Source organism: Squalius cephalus, assembly GCF_949319135.1.
Source record: "Squalius cephalus genome assembly, chromosome: 20".
In the NCBI taxonomy this organism is placed as follows: domain Eukaryota; kingdom Metazoa; phylum Chordata; class Actinopteri; order Cypriniformes; family Leuciscidae; genus Squalius; species Squalius cephalus.
In genome coordinates, this window is record NC_137141.1 from 4,022,346 (window position 1) to 4,034,443 (window position 12,098).

Sequence of the window (12,098 nt, forward strand, 5' to 3'; positions counted from 1 at the left end):
GCAATTTATTCAGAAACAAAGGACACAAGAACACCAGTGCATGATTGTATATCGTGAATATTTATTCAGCAATCAATGCTCTTTCTGTTCTTTTCATTTGACAAAGAAGTCAAATTTAAAATGTAGAAAAATAAATTATCATAAAATACATCTCCATCGATATAGCACTGGATGTTTTCATGGAAAACTCTAAACATTTAAGAACAATGTGAAAACACAGTCGAATGATGACACTGAGGTATGTGATAACTCTGATGACTGTATATTAAAGCACAACACAAGTCGATAATCTATTGCCATAGAAAACAAACACAAAACTGCAGTCAATTCCACAGAACTTAGCACCAGATCAAACATATATGGAACTGATACATATATACTATATATGTTATATATATTTATATATATATTCATGATATCTTGTGCATGCTTTTCAAACCAGAACATAGTTCATATCTGCTCGAATAAGATAATTGTCCATGCTCTTGTATTTGGGCTACATCAAATGTATCTGGAAGAAAGTAATACCCCGACCCTCACATTTTACATGGAACAGCTGGCTTCAATGCAAGCGTGTTTCCCCAACAGAATTAAAAAATATATAATTGCGACTTTTTAATCTCACAATTGTGAGTTTACATCTCGCACTTCAGACTTTTCTTCTCAGAACCGAGAAACAAACTCACAGTACTAACGTCTAAATTGCAAGATATAAACTCACAATTCTGACTTTTATAATTGACTTTATTTCTCACAATTCTGACTTTTATAATTGACTTTATTTCTCACAATTCTGACTTTTATAATTGACTTTATTTCTCAGAATTGTTAGATATAAAGTCGCAATTGAGTGTTATATAAAGTCAGAATCGCAAGATATAAACTCGCAATTGCAAGTTATAAAGTCAGAATTTTAAGGTGACTTTTCTTCTCAGAATTGATTAATTAACTCACAGTTGTGAGTAAAAATTTCTGAATCGCAATTCTGAGAAATAAAGAAAGAATTGCAAGATATAAACTCGCAATTCTGATTTTAAAACTCACAACTGACTTTATTTCTCGGAATTGTGAGATATAAATTTGCAATTGCGTGTTATATAAAGTCAGAAAATAATACAATTTTAAGGAAATTTTTTCTTTTTCAGAATTGTGAGTTTATATTTTAGCAAATTCAGACTTCATGACTCCCAATTACGGGTTTATAACTTACTGTATTTCTCATAATTTTGGCTATTTCTCAGAATTGCGAGTTTATATCTCGCAATTTGGACAATAAAACTCGCAATTGCGAGTTTATATTTCACAGTTTGAAAGCATTGCAAGATGTAAACTCGCAATTGTGAGTAAAAAAGTGTCAGAATTGTGGGCTACTTTTACACTGTTGCCGCCAAGTTTTACCGGGGAAACCCCTCTGGAACATGATTGGGCGCTTGTTTTGGCCATGATTGGGCTAGATTTGATTTGCAATTGGGCAGGTTTTGTTGTGCAGACCCTGCAACCCTGATTGTGGGATAAAAAGTCGCAATTACCTTTTTAATTTTTTATTCCGTGGCGGAAGCAAACTTCCATAGGCTTCACACCAACATCACACATCTGGACGTCATAACACTGCGATATCCAATAGATATTAAGAACAATATCGTGACATTACATCATCTACACTTGCATTTATAAGGCAAGAAGGGTCGGAGAGTTGAGAATATCGACGCCAGACTCTGCTTTGGTCACGCCACCTTTGCAACCATCCAGTCCCTCGGCCAGGGAGTCCAGCTCGGGGCAGGCGAAGGTGAATACAGACAGATAGTTGCTGCAAGAAGGTGTGGAAGTGCTCACCACAGGGGTGCTCAAAGGTTCGAGGTCATTGGCCACAGACTTGTATAGGGTTTCCCAGTCTGTGATGCCCAGCGAGCCGGTCAGGTCAATGTCGGGGACGGAGCGAGCCGAGACCCGGTCCTCGTCGACGGAGGAGAGGAACTCATCCCTGACGTCCAGAGAGGGTTCGAGGTCACACAAACTGACCTCGGCACTGGAGCACAACAAGATGTTGGAGTTCCCAGAAATAGCAGTGGACGGCACTGTCGGGATCTCCAAGTCCTGCAGGGAAGAGGCGTCTTGCGGACTATCCTCTGGGAGTTTGCTGGCCGTTTCGGGAGTTGGAAGTGGCTGAGGAGAGTCTGGAAACAGGCAGTCCAGCTCTTCAGGTAGTTGGCAGAGAGGTTTATGAGTGGCGAGAACGTATTCAAGCCTCTCCTTTTCCTTCAGGAGGTTCTCGATTTCAGTCTGGAGGGCCGCTTTGTCCTCTTCTAGCTTGTCTGTTTCCTGGAGAAAACAAAACTGGGTTATTCCACAAACAGACAGATTTAAAGGAGCTGTTCACCCAAAAATAATTAACTCGCCCTCATGTCGTTCCAAACCTTTATGGCTTAAAGTGATAGTTCACTCAATTATGAAACCCTAATGTCATTCCAAAAGACTTTTGTGTATCTTTCAGAACACGAATGAACATGTTGTTCCAAACCTTTATGTCGAAAAGTGATCTTTAAAATCACTCAAAAATCACTCAATTATTAACCATCATGTCATTCCAAACCTGTAAGACTTTCGTTCATCTTTGGAACACAAATGAAGATATTAATGAAATCTGAGAGATTTAAACTCTGTTCACCCAAAACTCTGAAAACGTTCATAAAGAGATTGTAAAATAAATCTTTATGAATCAAGCTGTTTAATCCAAGTCTTCAGAAGAGACACAATCACTTTATATGATGAACAGATTTCATTTAGGCTTTTATTCACGTATAAACATTGATCAGCAAACATAAACAGAAGCTCGACCATACAGACACACAAGAACAAGCTTCATTGGTCCTTATGCTTGAGCTTCCGTGACCAAATATAAATTCTAAAAGTAAGTTTAAGTAAGTAAGTAAATTTTAAAAATGATAATTATTATGGACTGGGAACAACATGTGTATGAGTAATTGATGATTTTTTTTTTAGGGGGGGGGGGGGGGGGGGTATTAACATTTAAGGGGCGTGTTCACATTAACGAATTGTCAGCACAATTAGGAGGGCAAAAAGGTCCATCTTTTCACATTTCCGGCTTTCTCAGAAGCTGTAAAAAGTGAATAGTTGGATCAACTTAAAAAAATTACTTCAATTGGTAACACCTAAAGAAATTAAGTTTTCTCAACTTAAATTATCACGTTTTTCACGATAAAACGTGATAATTTAAGTTGAGAAAACTTCATTTCTTTAGGTGTTACCAATTGAAGTAATTTTTTTAAGTTGATCCAACTATTCACTTTTTACAGGTGAAATCATCATAGTTGGGTAAACGTCTATAGTGAGTGGGAGACGACAGCAAATATAATTTTGCGTTCCCATTTGCCCCAGCAAATGAAAAAAGGGTCCATTGTCAATAGTGTGGCGATGTATGAAGCATTGCTCGCAGAACAGAAGTTACTTTCAAACCAAACAGCTTTCAGTTGATCAAAGGAGTAAATTAGTGTGACCAACTCGAACCCTGATGCAAAGCCTGCATGGGGAAACGTTTGCCCACATGTGAAAATCTTAGCCATGTGGATGCCTATTGAAATAACTGGAAGAAACAATCTCTGAACAATGGTAAATATGACTGCACCTTTAGAATTTGCAATATCAAGCAGCATAGCAATCTTTTTTTGTAAGCGGTTGACATTGGATGCCTCACACATCTTACGTTAAAAATAAAGGTGGATACGCCTGTAAATATTGCTCTGTTTGTTTGAACCACACAACATCTGAGACTCTACCAATGGTAACTCTTAAGAGTTTGGGCGGTGTGTCTAAATATGTTTATCTGAGCGTTTATCTTATCATTATTTTGAATTTAATACTTAACCTTTAAATTTGGGTCTGTTCTTGGTATGTACATCATATGTCTTCAGAAGCCTTGGACAATCCCATCTAACAGGGAACGTTCTCCTGAACTTTAATGTCCTGCCAAGTTTCCCGCAAAGTTATGAACAAACGTTCTTCCAGTAATATTAATGTTCATTCAAATTTATCAGGGTCTTTAATTATGTTCTCAAAACGTAAAGGCACTAAAACATTATTTAGCCAATACATAGTTTATGGAAGGTTTATTATCTGTCATTTGCTAGATGTTAACTGTTTCAGAACATTCCAAAGTAACGTTCCCAGAATGTTTGCACACACACACACACACACACACACACACACACACAAAAATTAAATAAACGGGAAAAAATGTAAGTTTCTAACGTTCGGAGAACATTCAGAATGGCAACATTAGGCCTACAATGTATAACATTTTGTTAGCTGGGAAGGCGCAAAACAGCGTCGTATATCATGGGTTCATTGTTTCAATAGTGGGTGAGTAAACAGAGACAGAAGAGCGTTCATGTTTCTGAATGAAGTGTAGCTGTTAAAGGCGATGTTGTGATGTCTGTACTCACTGCCTGCAGGGTGTCGGTGAGTTCTCTCCGTCTATTGCGACACTTCGCTGCAGCCATTTTATTCCTCTCTCTCCTGATCCTCTTCTTCTCCTCTTCCTCCGGAGAGAGCTAGTCAAAGCAAGATGAATTGCACTTGTCATCTCGAAGAATCAGTGCGCGCCTCGCTAAAATGCCTGACTTCTATCGCCAATTATTCACGCAATGGCAAAAGCGTGTTTCTCTGCAATGCGTCTAAAAATAGTCTATTGTTGCAGACTCGCTGTGACCTGAATATAAATTGGATGCTGCTGGTCTAGGCAACATGCCAAAGCTAGAGCTGCATCCCCATCAATCCCATGCAGGCACATGCTTCACAGTCACAGATCAGCACGCGTGCCAGACATGCAGTGAACGCAGAAATACCTGCTCGCTCTTGCTCTTTCTGCCAGCGCATTTCCCCTTGTTCCCAGCGACCTTGCTCTTTGCCGGCTCGTTGCTTTCGGCTCTTCCCAGAGACGGAGACCCAGACGTGATGACCGTGGGCTGGACCATCCACTGCAGGTCTGGCGTGCTGGAGATCGCGGTGACCGTCGGAACGAACGAGCCCGGAGACTCGGCATCCACGCACGAGCCCTGCGATGATGCGACGGAAATATATCGTTATAGCGCCATAAACACAACACTTATTTATACCAGGTCTCTTATTAATGCATGACTTTTTTTTTTAAGTTTACACTTATGACTCTTTCTTTAAATACACTTGAACATCTAAAAATAGCCTCCTGATCAATATTTAACTTTTGCATTGTCTCTGACGTCAATGCTTACGCAGAGCTGCTGTGGGCTCTCCTCGCTGGATTTATTTTTCTCAATGAACAGCTGCATTTTTACAATGCTTTACCATGTTTCACTGCATTGCAAAGGATGCGCGACACAACATCACATTCAACATCTGATAAACAGATGAAGCACCAACATTGCAATAGTGTGCTAGCCTATTCAAAATATATAAATATTTAATAACACTTCAGATTAATAGCTTAAATGTTTGAATAAGAATACAAGAATGCATTTGTATTATGTATTAGATATTAAACCACATGCATCGATCATGGCGTGGATGTTATGATGATGTATGGATGAAAGTGAAAGCATCATACCTGTGTGCTGCTGCTGTCCATCGGTCTGTGCGCGCGCGCGTCCCCGGCAGAAGAGGACGAGGAATCCGGATCAGAATTAGCTTTGCTCAGGAACATTTCTCCAGCACAAACAGACGCAACTATTGACTGGATTCCAGCTCTTCTGGTCCGAATCCCTCGCTTCGTGATGTTGCAGTCGCTCTCTCCAGGTTTATAAACCTGGTCAGTGACACTCAGCTCCGCGAGCTCCTATTTATAGTCCGCCTGAATTTTATGAATGAAACGGGCCGTACCATTCCTTGTTTGGGGAGCTGCTCTAAGCAACATGCAAAGAAAAAAGAGTTTTCTGTGAGAGTTTTATATGAATTGTTATTCTTTCATCCATATCCAACTAAAATGCCGATTGGAACAGATGTTACTGTAGTGAAGCTGCGCGCGCTGAATCGATGGCGAACCCCTGAGAGGACGAAACGTGGTGCGTGCCACATATTCATTCATAAAATTCTGATGGACCCTGATATGCATAAAGACATGCATTAAGTCCTTTTGAATAATGCATGACTTATTTTAAAACGCAATCATTTCATGCAAACTGATGCTCATATTCGACACTACAGTATTTGATCTGTGTTCTGTTGTCATGTAATTCAGCTACAAAAACTATTGAGTAATGTGAAAATGAGGGAGTGAAAGAAATGTAAAAAAAGAGACATTGGACCAACTTTCTAGTATAAATTATTTTATTGATGATTATATGTTTTGCAATCGCATATAATCAAGTGTATTTTAATGTGCGTCGCTCTCCCCGCCAGTCTCAGCATCTGCACCTGCTCACGCGTCACGCAGTGACGTAACACTGCCAAACAGGAAAATGGCCATATAAGGATAACTACGTGTTGGGATTCCAGTGCTGAGAAATGTGAGCATGTGTCTGGGCTGAAGCTGCTGCTATGTGTTTTGTGCAGTGCATTTGTGCTTTTCTCTGCAAAACGTGTTTAGACGCCTGTCAGTAATACAAATGAGCATATTGCGCAGATAGCAAAACATAACTAAGCTGAAAAGGTTCTATAGCCGATATCTGATGGCATTATGTCAGACATTTTATTCACTAAATGGCATAATGTAATGATCATGTAGACAGAATGTGAGTTTACAGCATTAAATAAAGTTTGTGATATTAAAGTGATTTATGTGCTTTCAATACATTCCTGTTGTCTCTCGACAACGCTCTTTCATCACGCACAAAAGCCAGCACAATACTGCTAATCTGCGTCCCATTCTCTCATCCTCACACACACCTCTCTCTCTTTCTGTGGGTCTATGGAATTGTCAGTCAGCAGTCAATAAAGCTGACTTTATTCCAGCCTTTGCATCTCATTCTACTCTTAATATCTCGGGCTTGACTGAGACCTGGATTCGTCCAGAAGATTCATCAACCCTTGCTGCTCTCTCTAACAACTTCTCTCTCTCTCACACTCCTCGCCAGTCTGGCAGGGACGGGTGGGGGTACAGGTCTTCTAATTTCTAACGATTGGAAATACTCAACTCTCTCTTCTCTATGCAATAACAACTCGTTTGATTTTGAATATTGTTGTGCTTTCTCGTGTTGGTTTCTCAGTGTCCGTGGAGGCGTGAAGAGAAGCACACAACAAAGAGAGTACGTTCAGGAACTTTACTTTACTTATTAAGTCACAACTTTACATCAACGGGGGTTTTATGCTCTTGCCCAGCGCTGATGGGTTTATCTACAACCATCCGCACCGGAGCCTACGAGCATCTGATGCTAAACGTAAACAAGCAGTGAACTAATCCCTACACTGTAAAGAGGTTGCTGTAAATTTTACAGTAACTTACTGGCAGCTGGATGCCAGTAAGTTACTGTAAAATGTTTTACAGTATTATTACTGTATTTTCACTTACAGTATACTGTACCATTTACTGTAATTGCATTTACAGTATTATTAGTGTATTTTCACTTACAGTATACTGTATCATTTACTGTACTTGCATTTACAGTATTATTACCGTATTTTTTTGTTTACCCCACCCCCCCAACAATCACAATAACTCACAAACATTTGTCCTTATAATATTCTTTTTAATCGTTGAACATTTTGTTTTAGAAGTACAAATTACAAATCTTGACCTTTAGGAGCCACTAGCTGAAGAAAAAAAAAGGCAACATCTCCAAAGTCCATAGAATTAATCTCCTGGTGACCATTTGTATCTGTAGCATGGCAAAAACGTACACACACTGAAAAGCAAAACAGGCCTTAAAACAATAAAATACAGTCAAAGTCAGTGTTGTGTTGTTACATTTCAGTAATTTTGCCAGTCAAAGTTGACAAGCTCTCTGATGAGAAACACTGAGGGTTTCAGTCTGATGCTTTTCTTTGGACCTTTCCAGATTTCCATCTGATCTGTGCCTTTGGTGTCTGGTGCCATCAGGGTTGACTCTCAGAATGAACCTGCAAACACAAGCAGGGAAAAATATATAATTTTTTCAGACCGGTGTTGGCAGAATTTTCCCTAACCCTCAAACTTGATGCTGCATGTACTTTGGCGTTAATAAAAGCACTACATCTGATTCTGAATCCACCTACAGTAGTGGTGGGGGAAAAATCGATTCTGTTCAGTGTCGCAATATTTTGCGCACGCAATTATATTGATACAGTAGCGCAAAGTATTCCAATATAGGTTATAAGGCTGTGACGGTGGCAGTTTTTTTTTACCACTGCGGTGGTAATGGACCAACTACCTGCAGTGGTTGGGGGGTTATTATGAAAATTGAAATAAAAAAATGTAGTTTATTCGAGCAAAAAAGTCTTTATTTGAGCAATTCCGTCAAAGAAGCAAAACAAAGCCTGTAAAGCATTCAAATACATATCAGTAAATATTAGAAACTTACATAATAGAAAAGTTAAATCTATAAAAAAAAAAAACTTTCGTTTAATACTTCCACACAAAGACACGTGATTCCACATGAAGCCATACCGCTCTGTGCTTTGAGAGGGATGACACGAGGAGGAAAGAGACCATCGATCTATTTTCTGATATCTTCATGTTTTCTACTTGTTGTAAAAGGTATGAAAAGTGAATTTAATCTTCCACAAGGGCAAGACATTTAAACTATGTTTGAAATTGCGCTGCCAAAGAGAGCGAAACTAAAAATCAAACAAACTTGACGTGCCGTACATGTCTAATAACAAGCAAAAACTGTGTTGAAATGAATCTGACGTGCAAGTAAAAATGTAGGCTATCTGTCCTACAACGTTTTTCTACTTTACCAAAGTAAAGAATGTGAATGTAATAGGCCTAAATAAAAGCGAACCAAGGAAGAAACGTTTATAATCCCCTTCGAAAATCGAGACGTAAGTGAAGATTTTGGGAAAAAAACAAGGTATTACATGCAGGGATGAGTCACAATTTTTGGATATTCGATTAGTTTATTTAATTATAGAATTATAGTATATCGAATAGGTTGTGTAATTATTCTCTAAAATAAAATCTCCATGTTTTTGGTGCTAATGCGGTGGTGACGCGTTCATAGCCTATAATTACGTTCTGTAATAAGGTCCTGTGTCCTGAATGTTCAAGGACAAAGTTTTTGCACTAGCCTCCAGTAAATGTGTAGAAGATGTTCACAGATTTAATGTGACATTTGAAGTGAGTTGAGCAGTCTTATTTTTTGTAATGTCTTTGAATAATATGGGGGACATGAATCGCAATATATCGCAGAATCGAATCGCAATACTTGCTGTATCGCAATGTTAGGAAGCGCAATAATATTGAATTGTGGCCCAAATATCGCAATTAGGGATGGGACTTTTTCTCGACAAAACGACCGACATTCGACACATGCTCCACTCGACAAAAAAAATAGAGTGTCGACATGTCGAGGGGGCGGGGCTTGTGGGATTTCCAAATTGCATTTTTTTTGGGGGGGGGGGGGGGGGGGAGGGGCTTTTAATTTATTACATTTCCTCGGTTACTTTAACCTCGGTTCCCTGAGAGATAAGGGAACGAGTATTGCGTTGCAAACGCTATGAGAAAACTCCTTTTCTCGAGAAAAGAACGACCATGGTGTGTAAACAGAAGCAGCAGCGGAAATATGCACGATCCGCGAGTGCTGAAGACGTTCTGCACGGCTTTGATGGGTGCGCAGGAGGACACAAATGGGCGGCGACAGCTTCTTACAGTGGCGGGAGCTTTTTCCTCAGCGCCGTCAACAGAAAGAGCGTTAACTGTACGTACACACCGCCGCCGACTTGAGCTGCAAAGAAGCTCTGGCCGCCCTGTCAAACGCTTGTCAAAAGGACGCCTGGCCGGGACTCGCTCTCTCTCTCTCTGCTCGTGCGTGCGCGCTTAAAATTTCATATTTTGTAATGAACATTCACCCGCCAGTGTGGCGGATAGCCTTTTGAGATTTACTCGCCAAACAGAAAATCTACCCGCATTTGGCCTTAATTTTGGACCCTGATGTAGAATATTTTCCACCCTCCGCATTGCTGCTGCTCTTTAAAAAAAAAAGAAAAAAAAGAAAAAAAAGGCCGACAATCCGACAAAAAGTCGACACATGGGCCTCGACAGTCGATTTCCCAAATCCCGTGTCGTTCCCATCCCTAATCGCAATACTATCGAATCATCAAATTTTTGCCAATTTCCACCCCTAACCTACAGGGATGGTATTACCCCATAATACATTAAAATCATTAAAGCTTCATTCTTTTTCAATACATTCCTGTAGCTTAGATTTCCAGGGAATGGTTAATTTAAATTAAACTTAATACAATGTAAGTTGCTTTGGATAAAAGTGACTTCCAAATGCATGCATGTAAATGTAATGTAATGTAAAAAAAAAAAAAAAAATATATATATATATATATTTTGGTTTACCTGATTCTGCATTCGACAAAATAGACAGCTAATGCTGAAGAGTCGTCTGTTAGCAGTTGTAACTGGATGATGATTCTGCCCTTCATTGTCAGCATCCATGTTTTTGCTTTGAGAACAGACTCTCCTGAAACAGACAAAGTCACAGCAGCCTTTTAGTGTTATAGTTTACAGAAAAAAACTAAAATACAATAACAGAACTTATTACTAACAACAATAACATGTGGGGTGAAGATGAGGTAAGATATAATGTTGTATGGTGTTTATAGTTTTTAATCAATTAAACAACATTAAAAATATTAGTTAGCAAAACTTTTCTATATTGATAATGGTATATTGCTAACCCTTTCCTCCTCCTTCTCCTCTTCCTCCTCCAACGTCAACCCGTTCTGTGTATTAGTGGAGAGCGTCAGCAGTGATGTACAGTCCGGAGGGAATGGCCGCTGCAAATTCAAAATAAAGAACAGAAAAGAACATGTTTGCCTGCTTAACTAATGCATACTTCAGCTAATTTAGTTGATGTCATCTTACTCACCTGTAGATGTTATCACCATTACGAAGGCAATCACAAAAAAGACTCCAAAATACACCTCCGACATTTCAGACGACATAATTCAGACCACAAACTTGAAAATAAAACAAAAGATGAAATTAACAATGGTGTTGGATAAAGGGTTAGTTTACTCAAAATTGTAAATTCTGTCACCATTTACTCACCCTCAACTTGTTCATAACTTCCATTAAATTATTTAATGTGCTGTATACAAAAGAAGATATTTTAGAACATGAGCAACCAAACAGTTACTGGTCCCCATTGACATCCAAAGTATTTTTTCTATTATATAAGTCCATGCAGACCAGCAACTATTTACCAACATTATTCAAAATATCTTATTTTATGGTCAGACGAAAGAACTTCATGCAAGTTTAGAACACGTTGTGGGCGAGTAAATGATGACATGCATAATTTTCTGTTTAAGGTGTTCTACGTTATCCCTTTAACTTAGTTTTACTCAGTATTTACGTTGTACATCTGCCAAAAAGTTGTGAAAGAGGAGACAGAACATACCAAAGTTATTATGCTTCTCTGTTTAATAAGTTTACTTCGGCTAATTTAGGTGAAGTTGACCATAACGTTACATACCAGTTGATGTTATCACAATGAAAAGGCTCCAACACACTCCATCGTTGCAGATGGCATTATCCAGATCACAAACCTGAAAATAAATCATTTAGGCCTACGTGAAAATAATGTTTAAAACCCGCACTTTAACAACGGTTTCGTCTATCTCACTTTACCTCAGTATTTCACGTTGAGTTCGCTGTTAGCTCGGTTAAAGTTACCGACGACTCCGCCCGCCTCATGAGCTAACTTGCGTTAAAGAGGCAGAGGAACACACAACCATTATTTTTTATAGTTTTAACTAAAGAATATTTCGGCTAATATAGGTGAACTTAACTTACTCACCAGTTAATATTATCACCGTGACAGCGACCCGGCCGACAGTCAGGAAAAAAGACAGTAATAAAGGCACCAAAAAAAACATTCTGACGACAGTCAGGAAAAAAAGGCACTAAAACCATTCAGACGAAAACAAAACGATACATCATGTTAGTTTGCTGTTAA

General features: G+C 39.0%; 1 protein-coding gene across 1 annotated transcript; it reads right to left on the bottom strand.

The window, feature by feature from the left end:
* Window positions 1–1,142: 1,142 nt before the first annotated feature.
* On the bottom strand, window positions 1,143–5,800 carry fosaa (v-fos FBJ murine osteosarcoma viral oncogene homolog Aa). The gene is made up of 4 exons (XM_079854283.1): window positions 5,600–5,800; window positions 4,863–5,072; window positions 4,461–4,568; window positions 1,143–2,319 (listed from the first exon to the last, which is right to left on the bottom strand). Exons 1-4 carry the CDS (start codon window positions 5,693–5,695, stop codon window positions 1,669–1,671), a joined length of 1,065 nt encoding a protein of 354 aa, XP_079710409.1. The 5' UTR covers window positions 5,696–5,800; the 3' UTR covers window positions 1,143–1,668.
* Window positions 5,801–12,098: the final 6,298 nt, after the last annotated feature.

Excerpts from the sequence above, each read along its gene's own strand:
- fosaa (XM_079854283.1), bottom strand. The coding sequence starts at position 5,695 with ATGTTCCTGAGCAAAGCTAATTCTGATCCGGATTCCTCGTCCTCTTCT. Across the intron at positions 4,569-4,862 it reads GAAAGAGCAAGAGCGAGCAG|CTCTCTCCGGAGGAAGAGGA; the intron begins GTATTTCTGCGT and ends TGCTTTGACTAG. Across the intron at positions 2,320-4,460 it reads TCACCGACACCCTGCAGGCA|GAAACAGACAAGCTAGAAGA; the intron begins GTGAGTACAGAC and ends TGTTTTCTCCAG.